We start from the raw sequence: 15583 nt of genomic DNA on the forward strand, positions 1-15583 counted from the left end.
ACAGCCAAAGGATGAGGCTCGAAACTTTTGGCTTTCCATGGCAGAAAACGGGCCACACTCGCAAGAATGATGACGGCGTCTCTGTCCCTCTCTCGCGCGAACCTTGTTGAAGGTGGGATGCCGCTGGCCATGTTGTCTCTTGCTAAGAGTCTCTAGCGCGTTTTCAGCTCTCGACTTCTACACCCTCTCGCGATGCTAGGTATGTCTGAGTTGTTGGTTTTCTCTGCCAGTCTGACCTGATGTTGCTGCACGTGCCAGTGATCCAATATGCTGCCAAGCCCTGACTACAGCGCGTCTGTGAGAGCAGTCACCAAGGTGGGATGGATCCTTGGCCCTTTACTTTTTTCCCTCCGAACAACTAGGTAGAGCCAACTTGCCAAGGCGGCGCCCAAAAGAGCCAAGCTGCGGGCGTAGGGGAAATTGATGTTGACGATGTGGTCCGTGGATGGATGGGGGGCATCCAGGGAAGTGAATACCCAAAGAAGGATGGGATCTGTCAGACTGTGGCCGGGCTCTGCTCTTCAACTTTGAAGCAGCAATATAATGCCTCACTATATCCACAGTCCAACTCTGGCCACTTTACGCCGGATGCCGGTCTTTGCCGTACCTAGGTAAATGGTCCGGGCTGTGTAGACTGTAGGCCTAGGGCATGACTAGACGGTGATGGGCAGAATGACAGACCTCGGGAGGTTGGATGGACTCTTAGCTTTGGAGTGAAAGAGAGAAGAGAGACGGGGCAAAACAGAATGGAGGGAAGATGGGCGTCGGGAGGCAGCCCGAGCTAAGATGCTGGGTTCTAACATAGTAGCATGTACTCCATGTGTACCTATCCATAGTAAGAGTCGAATGCAGACAAAGAAGGGGCAGGTGGTGGGAGGTGGGAGGATGCAAGCGACACGCCCGTAGCTACCCCTGCCATCCCCGGAGGGTTTCTGCGGGGACATGCAAAACAAGTGGGTCCTCTCGAGAATAAAGTGGACCGAATGTTCGGAGGCAAGAACGGGTATCTGGACCCACCCGGCCGTGTTTGGTTTGTTTAGAGCTGCTAAGCTTCTGCTAGCGCCCGCCAAGCGTGCCGCATCCATTTCCTTAACAATTTCCAAGAGGTCGGCTATCCGCCCTAAGAAAAGGCGACTTTGGTCATGACAATCTCATCTAACTGAAAAAAAAAGCCTCATATTTGAGTCTCTCCGTCAAACTTTTTGGCGTGAGGGAATTTTTGGGCAAACATGGTCCCATTGGACCGCCAAGACATTGCTCACTTTTGTTTGCCAAGACTTTTCGTCTCTTCTCCCACTCTTTGGAGTCTCTGGCCTGTTTACTGCGTATGTGTACGAAGCACACGGCTAGTTGTTTTGCATAGCCACGCGGGATACTCGATACAGCTGTCGTGCCCGTCACTTTTCCAGCTTTCTTTTGCCTTCCCATCCCATTAACAGACTGGTCACCAGACGATCAACAGAGCTGACTTGCCCATGTTGATGACAACTGACAGATCCAATCCAGTTTACGCCCGCGTGTCGCGCCTGGCACGGACTCTGGCGATGCTGGTAAGATTGCATCGCATGCCTGACCGTCCCAGACTGTTGGAATCAAGCCAGGGTGAACATTGGTCTGTGACACCCGTGATGCCATGAACCGAGAGATGCTTACTGTCGGTTGATCTCTCTTCTCTCCGTGACCTAGCTAGGGCAATGTCCGATGTTACACGGGACTCGCGAACCACAGCCTGTCGCATCTGTCAACCCAAAACTCAATCTTTCTTCGGGACTGACTATCAGAGTAGTCCGTCAAGTCCCAAGTAGCCTGCGTCGCATGGCGCCGACACCATGGTACACCGCCCAAGCCAAACAGGCGTGACAAGACGCGCATCATTCCTACGCGAGGTCCGGTAATCCGTACATCTGGGTCCAATCAATGCTCTATTTCATTTTTGTCGCTTTTTGTGCTTTTAACTGATTTACTCCACTCCGATCAAGCCCTTCCCGAAACATATGTGCGCCACAGAAACTATGCCACTCTAGACAAGTCCTGGCGACGATAATGTCGTATCATAGACATGACTGACCCTTCCAACATCCTCTTCCTAAAAGAACACCCTAATCCATCTGATCAACAGTCTGCGCAGACCCATTCGTCTTGGCCTCCCCCACGACCGCCGTGCCGTCCGCCTCGCTGACGACAAAGTTCCATCCGAACTCGTCCTTGAGCTTGCCGAGCTGGATAGCCTGCAGCGTCGACAGAAGCTTCAGGCAGATATCGCCCGCCTCCTCCTGGCTCTCGGGGATGAACGTCACCGTCTCCTCGCCAGCCTTGGCGCTGCTGACGCGCTCCTGCGAGCTGCCGGCGAGGGACTGAGGGGAAGAGGCGTCGACGCGCCGCGTGATGGAGCGGATGGGGACCAGAGCTGCTGCCGTGCCGGCGGCCATGACCTCGGTGAAGGTGGGGAGTTCGCTGTACTTGATCTGTTGGTGCATCTTTGATTAGCATAGTTCCTTGACCTATCCCAAAAGAAAGGGGTGAGAGCTCAAGACTCACCACTCGCTTCTCGACCGCCCAGCCGAAGCTACGTCCAATATCCTGGATACTGGCGCTCGTCACACTGTCGATAACGCACTTGGAATCCGGCACGACGAGGGTAATCTTGTCGCCCTCCTTCTTGGCACCAATGAAACCACTTGTGCTGAACTCGTCAATCTCCTCGTGCTTGACACTGTCGAGATGCAGCGTGATCCCGTATCCCTCGCTCCTCGCGCGGTCACTGAAGCGCAGCACGGGCGCGTAGTTTCCGCCCACCTTGGCGTGTCCGGTACCATTCGGCGCAGCACGGTCAAAGTCGTCGAGGATCAGCGCGTTTACAGGGTGGCTGCCGTGGTAGACGCCCGTGGGGATGACAAACACGGCGAAAATGTACTCCTCGGGCGGGCTGAGGCCCAGCTGGGCGGAGGAGCCGTAGAGCTGGGGGCGGATGTACATGGCGGCGCCGGTCTCGTGGGGTGGGACGTAGCCGGCGTTGAGGGAGACGGCGGCCTTGACGGCGGCGATGAAGAGGTCTTCGGGGACGCGGGGCATGGAGGCGACGTCGGCGGAGTGCTGGAGGCGTTTCGCGTTCTTGTCGGCGCGGAAGATGTTGATTTGCTTGTCACCCGGGGCGCGGAAGGCCTTGAGGCCTTCGTAGGCTTGTTGGCCGTAGTTGAGGGCGGGCGCCATGCCGTGGATGCGCATGAAGGGGTCGGCGACGAACTTGAGGGGCGTCCATTTTCCGGTCGTGACGGAGTAGGTGGACTCGATGTGGCCGTTGACTGTAGTTGACGACGTTAGTTTGTGGTTGCTTAACGAACACGAGCATTGCAAGAGAGGTGGGGTTGAAGGAGGGGCAGTGTTGGGAGGAAGCTCTCACCTTCGCGGATCTTGAAGCCGACGTTGGACCAGTCAATGGTGTTGACCGGAGGGGGCGGGAAGGCGGCCATTGTGAGTGTCGTGTGTGGTTGAATCCAGGATCGTGGGTTCGCGCAACGTTGATTCTGTTTGTGTTCGGGACTCGCGGAGGGGTGGATGGCGGGGTGACTCTTAAGTCAATTGGATTTGACAATTCGATGTGGTTCGATGCTGACGAAAACTGATATCCACTATGGATCTCACGTAATAGCCTCCGTAAAGCTGGTTTCAATACAATTCAATGGAAGATTGATCGTGGAGGGGAAATTGGGTCAGGAGTCATAATTTCGTGATTTGCTTGGGCAGAGTTCAAACTTTTGGAGGGGCGCCGATCTCGGGACTGCGGGGTGCCCGCCTCCGCCGTGCGTCTACCCCTTTTGGTGTGCCGTGATTGGCTCATTGCTTACTGAGATGGTGGGGCGCCCCCTGGCGTAGCCTCCGTCTGCCGGAGGGCCGCATCTGCCAGACGCGAGGGGCCAACGGGATGGTGGTAGCAAATATTTGACAGCTCGATGGTAGGTAGACTATTCGTGATTAAGTAGGATCCATTGACTTGATGTGATGTCATTCCTGTAGTCTCGCACACGCGACAGCTGCAGGATGGACGGTCGAGGGCACGTGTAGATCAGATGAACTCTGCCGTCGTTGAGGGGAATGTCTTGGGGTTTCTGTTTTGGTGTCCAAGTATAATGCATGCATGTTGTATCAAGTCTATACAAGGCTGCTTGAAATGTACGCAAAGTACTGTCTATCCATTGAATAGACAATGGTTCAACATACAGGTCTTCACATGAGGCATACCAGGGAAGGCACATCGATCGGAGCGGCCCGGTTGATGGCTTCCACGTGGGCCTCTCGCTATGGGTCTTGTAGGTTCCCAAGATGAATAGTCACGTTCTCATGGGGAGCAAAATCGAAGAGGCGGATATAACCAACCACATCTTCTTGTTTTTGAGGAGAAGTCTGTAGGTTCTCTAGGTTCTAGAAGGCAATGTATACGTTAAGCAAGACCGAACGGAGTTTCCGTTCCAAAGATGAGTATCTGCTGCTCAAGGTAACACAACACCATAGAAGAATGCAGAGCTGAAGAGATGAACCTTCAACCAGTTAGAATTGACCTCGTGATCGGCTCTATACGGCGAGGACCACGAACTTGGGTTGGAGAAGGAGAAGAAAGTCAAAGAGGAGTCTTATCAGCGGTGGGTCTTCCCCACGACCGGGATGTGTCACCCGGGCCGCCTGTTTATCAATTACCCTGCAAAGCAAATGTGCGGGGACATTCCAGTCTCTGCCATCTCCCATCTGCCACCCATTCATCCATGGTTCAAACCCATGCGAGCCCATATCATGCCGATAAGACGGGGGGCTGAATCCTTAACCACTTATCGCCTCAGCATTAACGAGCTATCTTCAAGTCCGAGTCCAGCCCGAAGACCCCGGATTACAGACTGAACATAGACTAAGCTGGGTTCAACTACCATAGCGACTAAATTTCCCCTAATGGAACATGCCTCCCGATAGTAGCCTCATACATCTTGACGACTCATACATCTCTACGTACGGGAACAATACATCTCATTGACGCGTCTTGGATCATCCTTCACTGCGGAGCCTGAACCCTCCACTCCAGAAACCCACCCTATCGCAGCAACGCCAGCCTCTACCCTCTGGGGCTTCTTGACGTCTCCCTTGTGGTGATGGACGATGCTCGATATGCCAAACGAGCACGCCAGGCCTGCGAGCCATGTCGGTACGGAGGATCCGTAGTTCTTGCTATTCATAAGACTCTAACAACAATGGTAGTCGCAAAAAGTCAAAGTGCCCAGGCGAGCGTCCGACATGCTCATATTGTGAGCGACTAGGACAGCAATGCGTTTACAATGCGCCTGGCGGCGAGGTGCCAGACTCGCAACTCACAAAGCACAACAGAGAGATGGTTCGTTTTCCAGTCTAGGTTTGACTTGAGTATGCGACGGTGCTAATTCGAGGCCCGCGTCGTTAGGAAACCCGACTCAATAGTCTAGAGGATAAGATGGACCGCTTGATCCAGCATCTGAGGTTCGCCAACATTGTTCAGGCAGCACAGTAGCAAAAGCAACTCACGTTTCTAACTTGAAGTAGTCCCGTGTCACATCATACTCAACCATCCGTCGCGTCTCGCCATGTGCTCTCACCAAGACTCAGCGTATCTGCAGAGGAAGTAGGCCCAAAACCAGACTCAGCTCCGCCAGCATGGAGTCCTACGTATGTGAACCTCAATCATGCAATCGGTTCCATCCCTATCCCAAACATCTGCTTACACTCGAAAACCTAGAAGCCCATCAAGTGCCGCCGAGGCGCAGTTGATGGACACAGGGCGTCGCTACCTCTTATGGTTCCACGCCCAGCCCATCACCCTATTCGCCGAGGAGACCTTTCTGCATTCTCTCGCCTCGCGAGATCCAGAGCTGATCCTATCGCTCCAAGCCCTGGTCCTACGATGTCCGCCAGGGTCCCTCACGAACCAGATCAAACAGCAGGTGGACGACCTCGCAAGATCGGCACGCCGCATGGTCATGGAGCGAGTCACGGAAGGGCGCGTCGAGTTGTCGACGTTGCAGTCACTATGTCTCCTGAGCATGTTTGATTTCGCCAGTAAGTGTTCCGAAAAAGAGTCCTTCCTTCATCATCATCGACATCACCTAGCTGACATACCCTCGTAGCTGGTAACATTATGCAGTCCGGGCTCAGCATCACCACGGCGAGCCACCTCGCACACAGCATCCCACCAACAAACAACCCCAACAACGCTCAAGAAAGGAACTACTGCCTAAGGACAATCATCGTCCTCCAGCATCTCCAGGGCTGCATAATGCCCGCCCCGCGACTCATGGGCGCCCTCCCGGGCCCCTCCTCCACCAACAGCGGCTCTCACGTCCTCGGTCTCACAGCATACTGCGGCATCCCAGAGTACAACCTCGACGACAACCCAGACAAGAACATCTCCACCGTCGCCTCCGACTTCTGCGTCGTCTGGAGAATGGTTCGTGTCTACGCATCCTCCAAAGTCAGCCCCGACGCACCCCCGCCCTGGGACTCTCGCTCCGATTACTCCATGGTGCTGCAGAGCCACCACGACATTGACTGCCGGGCGCCGCAGAGGTTCCGCTTCGCAACGAATCGTATCGATCAGCAGAGTCCTGAGTCTCTACAGGCGCAGCGGCAGTATTGGATTCCCTTCCTCTTCAGCCAGTTTGTCCACGAGACTATCCCGTGTCTCCTGAACCACCCTTTCCTGCTGTCCATGCGCCTGCGGCATTTCCGACACACCATACCCGTACATTTCATCCAGCAGTCTTTTGAGAGTATGAATCGGACTGCCGGCTGGATCATCTTCTTCTTGGACGTGATTGAGAAGAAGTCGCTGCCGGTCATGGATCCGGTCATGGCACACTGCGTCGTCATCGTGGCGACAATCCACCTACAGCATAGTTTCGTCCATGATCAAGTACTCAGGAGCAGAGCAAAATCCGGCTTCGAAAAGTGTATGAACTTTTTACGGAAGACAGGAGCCGTTTGGCCAAGCGTCGCCAACATGGTGCGTCACCCTTTGACCCTGTCCAATCTACACTCTCAAACTCTTCATAGACGGAACTAACCATCTCCCAGGCAAGCAACCTCCGACGCCTCCAAGACAGCGTCGTAATGAAATCACCCCCTGATCGCGGCGACAACACCTCCCAAAACCGCTCATTCTCCATAAATACCCAACTTCTCTGGGACCTTCTCATCTACGACCGCGCCTGTCGCCCCGACGCAGGCTGGGACCAGTCCATGTTCGGCGCCACCCTCCGCTCCGACGCCCGCGAGCTCTCCACCGAGACAGGAGCCGCTGAATTTGACCTCGTCGGCTCAGCCGGCATCTCGGGCCACAAGGCTGTGCCCAACGACGTGGGCGTGTACGCTCCCAATGACGACATTGCGCCTGTGTCGATTGCGGAACAGGCCCCAACATCGTCGCACCTGGTCGGGCAGGGGTTGGGTGATATGGGGCCGTCGTTTGAGGATATCTTTTTCGAGGGCGTAGGACCGTTTGGGGATCAGTCGAATCGTTTTATTGAGGCGAATGATTATGGGAGAGCGATTGACGATTGGTTGAATCTTGAGAATTAGCACATTATCATGACAAAAAGCTGTACAGCTACAACGACTCTATTTCCATCCATAGTCCATCACAAGGTCTTCGTGCCCGTTAGATGATCTCTTAGTGTGATCCTTGGTTGCTCCCAGTTCCAGCCGAAATATCCATATCGGCCTCAACATCGTTCTTGTGGCGATTCCAGAATGTCTTCATCTCCTGATGATTGGCCCAAGCATTATCACCAAAGGCTTGGGAACGAAACCGGTCTGGATGTAAGATCACCTTACAGGCAGCACAATTCGAAGTGATCATTCTGATCAACACGCCAGAGAAGTCGCTAATCAATTTGTCTCCTTGCGCACCCAAAATCAAGGCTTAAACCAAACTCGCGCAGTACTCAACAACAAACGAAACGCTAGTCTACAATATGACGTCCACTGCTCTCCGTCGATGCTCACCAAGCCAACCCCTCAATCTGCCCCTGCCCAGCCCCACAATCAAGACTCCGACAAAACGACACATCCTCCCCCGTCTTGTCAGAGACATCATGCTTGGGCGTCGCTGGCCAAATCTCGCCGCCCTCCTTATCTTCTTGCTCCTTGTGCCGCATCACAAGGTTCCGCGTAATCTCTTGGAAGAAGAGCGGTCCCTTTTCTACGCGCGGGTGGAGCTCCCCGTTCATGAAAACGCCCGCGTTCAAATTCTTCTGCGCGCCGTTGCAGAGGTCTTTGTCTTCGCGGAGGACCTGCTTGAAGAAGTCTGAGATGTAGTTGAAGTCTTCGTCGGTGGCTGTGTTATGGCGGTAGACTTCGTATTCCATCTTGGATTGGGTTGATGAGACCGGGACGCAGCGTTGGATGTACATGAAGTCTGGGCTATGTAGACAAAATTGTTAGCCAGCATTCTTATGTGCTTTGAAAGTTTGTGAGTCGAAGGTGAGGGATTCTTACGTGACCGTCATGGATGCGTTAGGGTAGAGGTAGCAGCTGTGAATGCCCAGACCAGGAACGGTCTCCTTGTCGACGTTCCAGTGCTGGATCCAGTTTCCTTGCGTTTCGACCCAGTACCTTGTCAGGTCAGTGGTAGCAGCCACTGCAGGGTGACCAGTCTGGCAATGATAGCACTACGTTTTGATATCACAGTCAGCCTCAAAATCCAGAGAACACCCAAGCCCTCACAACTCAAGGATAAAATTTGCAAACGAACCTCATTGTAGTTATCCGCAAGCGTCTTCCAGTTGTAATCACCCAGCATGTCCCACGTGTGATCAAAGTGGTAGTCATCCAAATTAAACCCCTCCAACCGCGACTGCGTATCCACCTCGGCGAAGAACTCCTCCCACGGTACCGACGGCTTCTCCGCGCCATCCAGATTCACCCAGATGAAGCCGAGCTGATCTACATGAACATGGACCTTGAACAGACTGTTCTTGCTTTTATCGAACGAGGGCAGCTCTTGGTACTTGGGCGCCTTGGCCAGCTTGCCGTCGAACCCATACGACCATGCTAATATACCAGGGTAAGCATTGCACATTCTGACAGATAGAATTTTGCTGAATAAATCAACTTACCGTGATAGTTGCAAGCAAGCACACTCATATGTCCGCTGTCCTTCTCCACCAGGGGATACGCGCGGTGCCGGCAAATGTTGTGGTGGCCCCTGATCTCGCCCTTACGATCCTTGACGAGAAAGAAGTTAAATCCCGCCTGGGTAATCTGCACAAAGTCACCCGCCTCGACGAAGCGCGCCTTGTGAGAGACGAGCATCCACCGTTTAGAGAAGATGGCTCGCCTCTCTAGCTCGTACATGGCTGGAGAGCGGTACCATATCGCGGGCAGAGCACGGACGGCCTTTGGCTCGTCGGGTTCCGTTGCAGCGGAAGGTTTGCTGAGGCCGAACCAGCTCATGTCTGCAAAGATACGCTGGGATACAAGATAGAGAGATTTTGGTATAAGTCTGATTCAAAAGACTTTGTTGAACAAGCTCTAAAGTATGACAGGCAGTTGGACTGACAAAATGCGGAAAGAAATATTGTCTTTAGCTCACGATTATACTAGCTTGCGGAAGATGTTGCAATATTCACTATTTGTAACAGTACACACAATCCCTGTTCGTGATAACGACTCCGCAGTCCGGAGTCTACTCCATCGCTGTGAGGTATGCAATGGGGATCATCCCTTCGAACGTCGGAGTACGGAGCCGAGAAAGTGGGGACGGACCGGGCCTCCGGATCCATCTAATCGGGTGGATTACCCCGATCCAGGAGATAAACGTCCTTGTCCACCTCCGTGGCGTCCCTATCTTGAGCCATTGAGAAACTCTACGCCTATCGGTTTGTTATGATTGTCTCACATTCGATCTGCTCAGAGGATATGGAGGTTTGATGTTGCAATGGGAACGACGCCCGTACAGTTTGTTCTTATCTGCACTCCCGCATCACACGGGCCGTCTCCGATCACTCTAATCACGCGCAGCCATCTCTGGCCCTGCTTGTCCGCATCATGCAATGACAGTCTCTGGACTTATCAAAATACCTTACCTGCATTAAACTTTGACTTGTGACACTACATCATTGGCATATCAAACTTATCTCTACACTTTCTGATCTTGATTCTAAGACTTTCACAATCTGGCACCTGCAATATCAATCCCCCTTGCAAACTTGATCAAAATCCATTGTGACACCTAGCAGAGGCTCATGACCTTACAATGACGGCGAATGGTAAAGTAGAATTGAGTGCCAACGGCAGCACACATCACACCGTCAATGGTGTCAATGGACGTCTGAATGACAGTTATTCGGCGGCAGAGGCACCGCACAGCACAAATGAGACCTCATCACATGTCCATATCAACGGCACCTCCAACCGTGTCAACGGTAGCTACGTTGATCAATTTGACAATGACAATCCCAAAAAAGATCGTCAGCGGCTTCGTGTAACCATCATAGGTGCTGGGTGAGTAGACAGACCCATGGAATATGAGAGAGACTCTTGGCTTATGGAACTGTGACAGAGTATCCGGGATCTCGATGGGTGAGTCTCGATGATTCTCACTGGCTACTGTCGATCCCGTGGCTGACCCCTCTAAACCACAGCCTACAAACTTCAAAAGCATCTCAAAGACTATGTCGAGATACATATCCTTGAAAAGTCACCAGAACTTGGCGGGACTTGGTTCGAGAACAGATACCCAGGTTGATACCCCCTTGATATGACCTGCAAAGATGACTTCGCTCACTTTCCATAGGCTGCGCATGCGATGTTCCAAGCCACTGCTATCAGTTCAGCTTCGCGCCAAATCCCGACTGGTCACGGTTGTAAGCATGGCATGTCTTCGAGCAAGCAGCATCCGGTAAACTGATTTTATCACGCAGCTATGCTTCATCTCAGGAGATTCAGGCCTATCTTGACGGTGTAGCACGCCATTTCGATCTGCGCAAGTTCATCAAATTCAACACAACAGTGACCAAAGTAGAGTGGTCGGAAGATTCCGGCACATGGTCTGTAAACACCGCGGATGGATCAACGCTCGTATCCGAAATTCTCGTCAACGCCAGCGGCATTCTCAACAACTTCCAAATGCCAAATATTGAGGGATTCGAGAATTTTGCCGGCCCTGTGCTTCACACAGCCAACTGGGATTCGTCTATAAACCTGAGCGGTCAACGAGTCGGCGTTATCGGGGCGGGCGCAAGTTCCGTTCAACTGCTCCCCGAGATCCAAATAGAAGCTCGCAAAATCAGTGTCTTCATCCGAACACCGTCGTGGATATCTCCGCCGGTAGCCCTGCCAGAGGCCAATCGTCCCGGACACACATACGGCATAGACGAAAAGGAAGCGTTCAGAGAAGATGAGAAGGAGTATCTCGAAACCAGAAAAGGTCTAGAATCGCAGTTCAACGGAATGTTCCAGGCTTTTTTCAAGGCGAATCCAGAGCAGAGAACTATGCGCCAGCGGTTCGAGACGAGAATGAGGAGTCTCATCCAAGACAGGACTTTGCAAGACCAGCTCGTCCCAAAGTTCGAAGCGGGATGTCGACGGATCAACCCAGGGGAGAGGTATCTACTGACACTACAGGAGCCCAATGTCGAGCCGGTGTTTGACGGAATTGAGAGAATCACATCCAGCGGTATCGTCGCGGGTGGTGTTGAGTACCCTGCCGATGTTTTGATCGCTGCGACAGGCTTCAACACCTCGTTCCGACCTCGTTTCCCGATTCTTGGCCGCAACGGCGTCAACTTGCAAGATCTGTGGGCTGATGAGCCAACATCATATTGCGGGACCGGGGTCTCTGGGTTCCCCAATTACATGGTCTTCCTAGGCCCCAACACACCAATTTCAAACGGAAGCCTCATGGGTACGTCGTCTTTTGAGTAGATGTCATTGTTGTTGAGCGACGACTAAGTAGGTCCCTCCAGGTCCCATCGAGGCGACGGGAGATTACTTTATCAGAATCCTCTCAAAGGTCATCAGACAGCGCGTCAAATCCTTTGACGTAAGACCAGAAGCGCAAAGCGACTTTGATAAGCATACTCAAGAGTTCATGAAGAACATGGTGTGGACGGGCACATGTCGCAGTTGGTGTAAGTAAACAACAACCTCCGAGCACCAACCGCGCTCTCAACTTGAGAGAATCGCAATCACTGACAGTGTGTACAAATAGTCAAGAAGGGCGTCACAGGAAAAGTCAGCGCCCTCTGGCCAGGAAGTTCCCTTCACTACATGCAATGCTTGGCTGAGGACCGGTGGGAAGACTACGACTGGCGCTACGACGGTGAAAGGTACTCGTACTGGCGCGAGGGCTTCTCCTGGATCGAGCAGCCCGAGAAGGATCCACTCGGTATCGACCAGCGGGAGTATGCGACGTCCATGACTACCATCCCCCACAGGGCTTCTGATCTCAGCTTCTACCTGCAGAAGGCCGAGTCTCTCCCGCCAGGAGCGGTTGCGTTTGTCCCTCAGGCTCACGAACAGAAGCAGTATGTTGAAGAGGACGTGAAGATAGTGAACAATTTGGAGGGGTCTGGAAAGAAGGATGTCTCAGATGTCGTCAAAGACCAGACTTGTGCGTCTGCTCAGAGTATCCAGAACATCGAAGCTCTCAGACCGAGTGTTATGGTCCCGGTCTAAGAGGCAGGCGGTCATAGATGATTCCTTATATTTGCAGCTTCCTTGCAACCGCGATCGGACTCTATTAGCATAGAATTGTCGGAAATACTAGAAATTAGAGGAATGATTCTAAAGCATCTAGCAACAGCTGTGGCGACCAAGTATTTTATGGATATGAAGTAATGCCCAACACTAGAGGGAATCTACAACAAGAAGATATCTAGGAGAAGAAGGCTCACCACCGAGGGGTAAGCTGTGAAGCGTCAAGGGAATTCGGTGCGAGTAGTTCCTGTGGACATGGTCAGTGTAGTCAAATCTTTGATTCAAGGGTTCGATTTTGTTCCGTGTGTCTGTGAGTTTTACCAAAGGTAGAAAGGGTAAACGAAATTGATCGTCGGATGCTCGTCCATGCTAGCAAGAACATTTTCAAACTCCATAATTTGCTTACAGGAATTCCGTTGCCTAATCCGGCTCAAGAGAATCAAGACGATGTATCGCGGTATCAAACAGCCACGTAGAAGTCTCAGGGCTTAATGAAGAATAAATCGAATTAAGCCCTCCAATTTTTGAACCCTAATTCAACTACGATTAGGTATGATTCTGACCAAGGCGGCGATTATATACTACTCAACTCGTGGAATTGGTGTTTTCCACGTACCAGGAACCAAATCACGTCTTACACGCCCAAGAGCCCCCCCATTGGAGTTTATATCTCCACCCCCAGCAAATCATCCCAGTCTTACCCCAGACTTGCCAACCTCGCCAGCAATTCACCCACTTACAATTGATCATGGCCTAGCTTCACCAAAATCAAACCACATGAATTTCAACGTCGTACCTAGCTGAACAGAGTCTCACGTTCAAATTCATACATCATTGTCTGGACCGGAACGCGGTCCGGACGTGTGTCATTGTGCAGGACGAAAGTCAAAGTGGGGACGGACCGGTATCTCCGTGGCCCACGGGGACGATGAACCGCATTTCAAGGTGTTCCCACTCCACCACCATCCATCCCCTCCAATCCCCTCCATTCCCCCGCCTTTTGTCTCGACAGACGAGACGAGTTATGGCCTGGCTTGCTCCCACCGATAGCGGGCAATAAAATGGTAAGCAAAAAAACTTGCCGAATCAAGCAATTCTTCCCTGTCCTTTCGCCCCAGAGTTGACATATCAGCTACCTTAGAATACATATCTCGTCTAGCAATACATACCTACATGCTCCAAAATAGACAGACCCTGTAAAGAATAGAACCTTGGTCCCTCCTCTCCCCTCTTAGTCCACCTGAAATCACCCATCCAAGCGCCATCTCTCCCGTTTTGACTAACACTCATTCCGCACTTCACAAGACTCTCAGAACAAGCCATGGCTTCATCAATGGAAGTAGAATGCTACCTCCTCTCATCCAACCCAGACGCCCCGAACAGTCCCCTCCCCGTAATCCACTACAGAAACGTCCTCCCGGAACCCCGGAATGAGGAGTCGGTGACGGAGTTCCTGACCCGGAACCGGTGGGAGAAGAGGGTGAGTCTGTCATGATCACATCACAATGTGCAACCTAGACCTCAACTCTCCTTTTCCGCCACCCTTCTCTGTTTCAAGATCTCTCATCACCGTCACGATACGTGCCTCATATATATAGTGAGAGTAACCATCCATTCTCAACTGACACTTCCGCGTCCCCGGCAAAAGGGTACCTGGGGCCACATCCCCATCCGCCACTTCCACCCTAACAGCCACGAGTGCTACGGTACGTCCAACTAAACTCATTACCCCAACCAATTATTTTCCATTCCCTCCCATACCACATCGACTTGATATCGAGCCGCGAAGGAGGAAGCTCTAGACAAGTATCTGACCATCTCAAAGGCATCTTCAGCGGCTACTCAACCCTCCTAATCGGCAAAATCAACGAAGGCACAGGCCAAGAAATCTCTGTATCGACGGGCGACGTCATTGTTCTTCCCGCGGGCACGGCACATTCTTGTCTCGAGAGCTCGGAAGATTATCGATATATCGGCGTCTATCCCGAGGTCTGTCTACTTACTTCTGTTCACGCCACCCCTATCTACCTATCCTTCTCTTAACACATCCTCCGTCTTAATCATGCTATCCTGCTCCATTTTCTTTCTCCATGGAGATAGACCAACTACCTCTAGCTTCATCTCATCTTCCCCCAAACCCCAGGACACAAACGTGCACGGCATCTAGCTTACACTATACACATAATCTAGGGTTGTCCAAGATGGGTGAATGAGATGGGCAAAAAGCCAGCCGGTACTTTCAGCCCCGTCATCAAAGATGTAGGCATGCCGGAACGGGATCCAGTGTACGGAGTAGACGGGCCGTTGATGAGACTCTGGCATCGGAATGTGCTAGCAAAGTTGTAAAGAGCGGCGGTGGAGGAGGGATTGATTTGTGACGATACACATGATATACATCACTCACGAGAAACGTCACGTAACTTGGTGGGAAGGCTAGTCATTCATCCATATGTGAGCATGCCGTGATAGTTGGTATGATGCTACCCACGCCTCGATCTAGACCTCTGCAATCCTTCTAATCTTCATGCTTCTTTCCTCATCCCGCTTCGTACAAATACATGGACAGGTACCCTAATGATACCAAGGGGGCTCGTCTCAACCCTTAGCCCCCGATTACACACGATACGTAACAACAAGAATTTGATAATACAGCAGAGTAGGGGGTTGTGTACTCAGAAAAGTGGTGAAGCGTTTCAAGGTCAGTCATCTGCATCGTCACAAGCTTCACGTTAAAATCCGCAGGCAGCGAACATAACTAAGCGTTAACTCGTGAGGTGTGTGTGGTACTGAAGAGGAAACAAGAACTGGGAAAAAGAGTAAAAGAGAAAAAAAAGACATTAGGAAATATTCCTTTGCGAGAGTCGCCCCTCGT

At 52.1% G+C, this 15583-nt stretch overlaps 6 protein-coding genes across 6 annotated transcripts; 3 read left to right on the forward strand and 3 right to left on the reverse strand.

Annotated features, from left to right (window-relative positions):
• Positions 1-2099: 2099 nt before the first annotated feature.
• CLUP02_11604 (branched-chain amino acid aminotransferase) lies at positions 2100-3470 on the reverse strand (the record flags this gene model as incomplete). Its single annotated transcript, XM_049290571.1, has 3 exons — positions 2100-2465; positions 2539-3302; positions 3401-3470. 3 exons carry the CDS (start codon positions 3468-3470, stop codon positions 2100-2102), a joined length of 1200 nt encoding a protein of 399 aa, XP_049147716.1.
• Positions 3471-3676: 206 nt separating this feature from the next.
• CLUP02_11605 (uncharacterized protein) lies at positions 3677-4782 on the reverse strand (the record flags this gene model as incomplete). Its single annotated transcript, XM_049290572.1, has 7 exons — positions 3677-3812; positions 3846-3990; positions 4025-4106; positions 4240-4296; positions 4333-4382; positions 4450-4535; positions 4592-4782. The coding sequence occupies 7 exons, from the start codon at positions 4780-4782 to the stop codon at positions 3677-3679; spliced, it is 747 nt and encodes a 248-aa protein (XP_049147717.1).
• A 163-nt stretch (positions 4783-4945) lies between these two features.
• CLUP02_11606 (uncharacterized protein) lies at positions 4946-7590 on the forward strand (the record flags this gene model as incomplete). The annotated part of the gene is made up of 8 exons (XM_049290573.1): positions 4946-4995; positions 5069-5188; positions 5242-5374; positions 5441-5496; positions 5560-5682; positions 5753-6072; positions 6141-7015; positions 7087-7590. 8 exons carry the CDS (start codon positions 4946-4948, stop codon positions 7588-7590), a joined length of 2181 nt encoding a protein of 726 aa, XP_049147718.1.
• A 422-nt stretch (positions 7591-8012) lies between these two features.
• Positions 8013-9794, reverse strand: CLUP02_11607 (cytochrome P450 oxidoreductase; the record flags this gene model as incomplete). Its single annotated transcript, XM_049290574.1, has 5 exons — positions 8013-8433; positions 8509-8681; positions 8765-9063; positions 9129-9514; positions 9778-9794. The coding sequence occupies 5 exons, from the start codon at positions 9792-9794 to the stop codon at positions 8013-8015; spliced, it is 1296 nt and encodes a 431-aa protein (XP_049147719.1).
• A 473-nt stretch (positions 9795-10267) lies between these two features.
• Positions 10268-12690, forward strand: CLUP02_11608 (uncharacterized protein; the record flags this gene model as incomplete). Its single annotated transcript, XM_049290575.1, has 7 exons — positions 10268-10515; positions 10574-10593; positions 10656-10754; positions 10808-10877; positions 10935-11917; positions 11979-12143; positions 12224-12690. 7 exons carry the CDS (start codon positions 10268-10270, stop codon positions 12688-12690), a joined length of 2052 nt encoding a protein of 683 aa, XP_049147720.1.
• A 1342-nt stretch (positions 12691-14032) lies between these two features.
• On the forward strand, positions 14033-14878 carry CLUP02_11609 (uncharacterized protein; the record flags this gene model as incomplete). Its single annotated transcript, XM_049290576.1, has 4 exons — positions 14033-14191; positions 14360-14417; positions 14537-14700; positions 14855-14878. The coding sequence occupies 4 exons, from the start codon at positions 14033-14035 to the stop codon at positions 14876-14878; spliced, it is 405 nt and encodes a 134-aa protein (XP_049147721.1).
• Positions 14879-15583: the final 705 nt, after the last annotated feature.

This window comes from Colletotrichum lupini, chromosome 6 (assembly GCF_023278565.1).
Source record: "Colletotrichum lupini chromosome 6, complete sequence".
NCBI lineage: Eukaryota > Fungi > Ascomycota > Sordariomycetes > Glomerellales > Glomerellaceae > Colletotrichum > Colletotrichum lupini.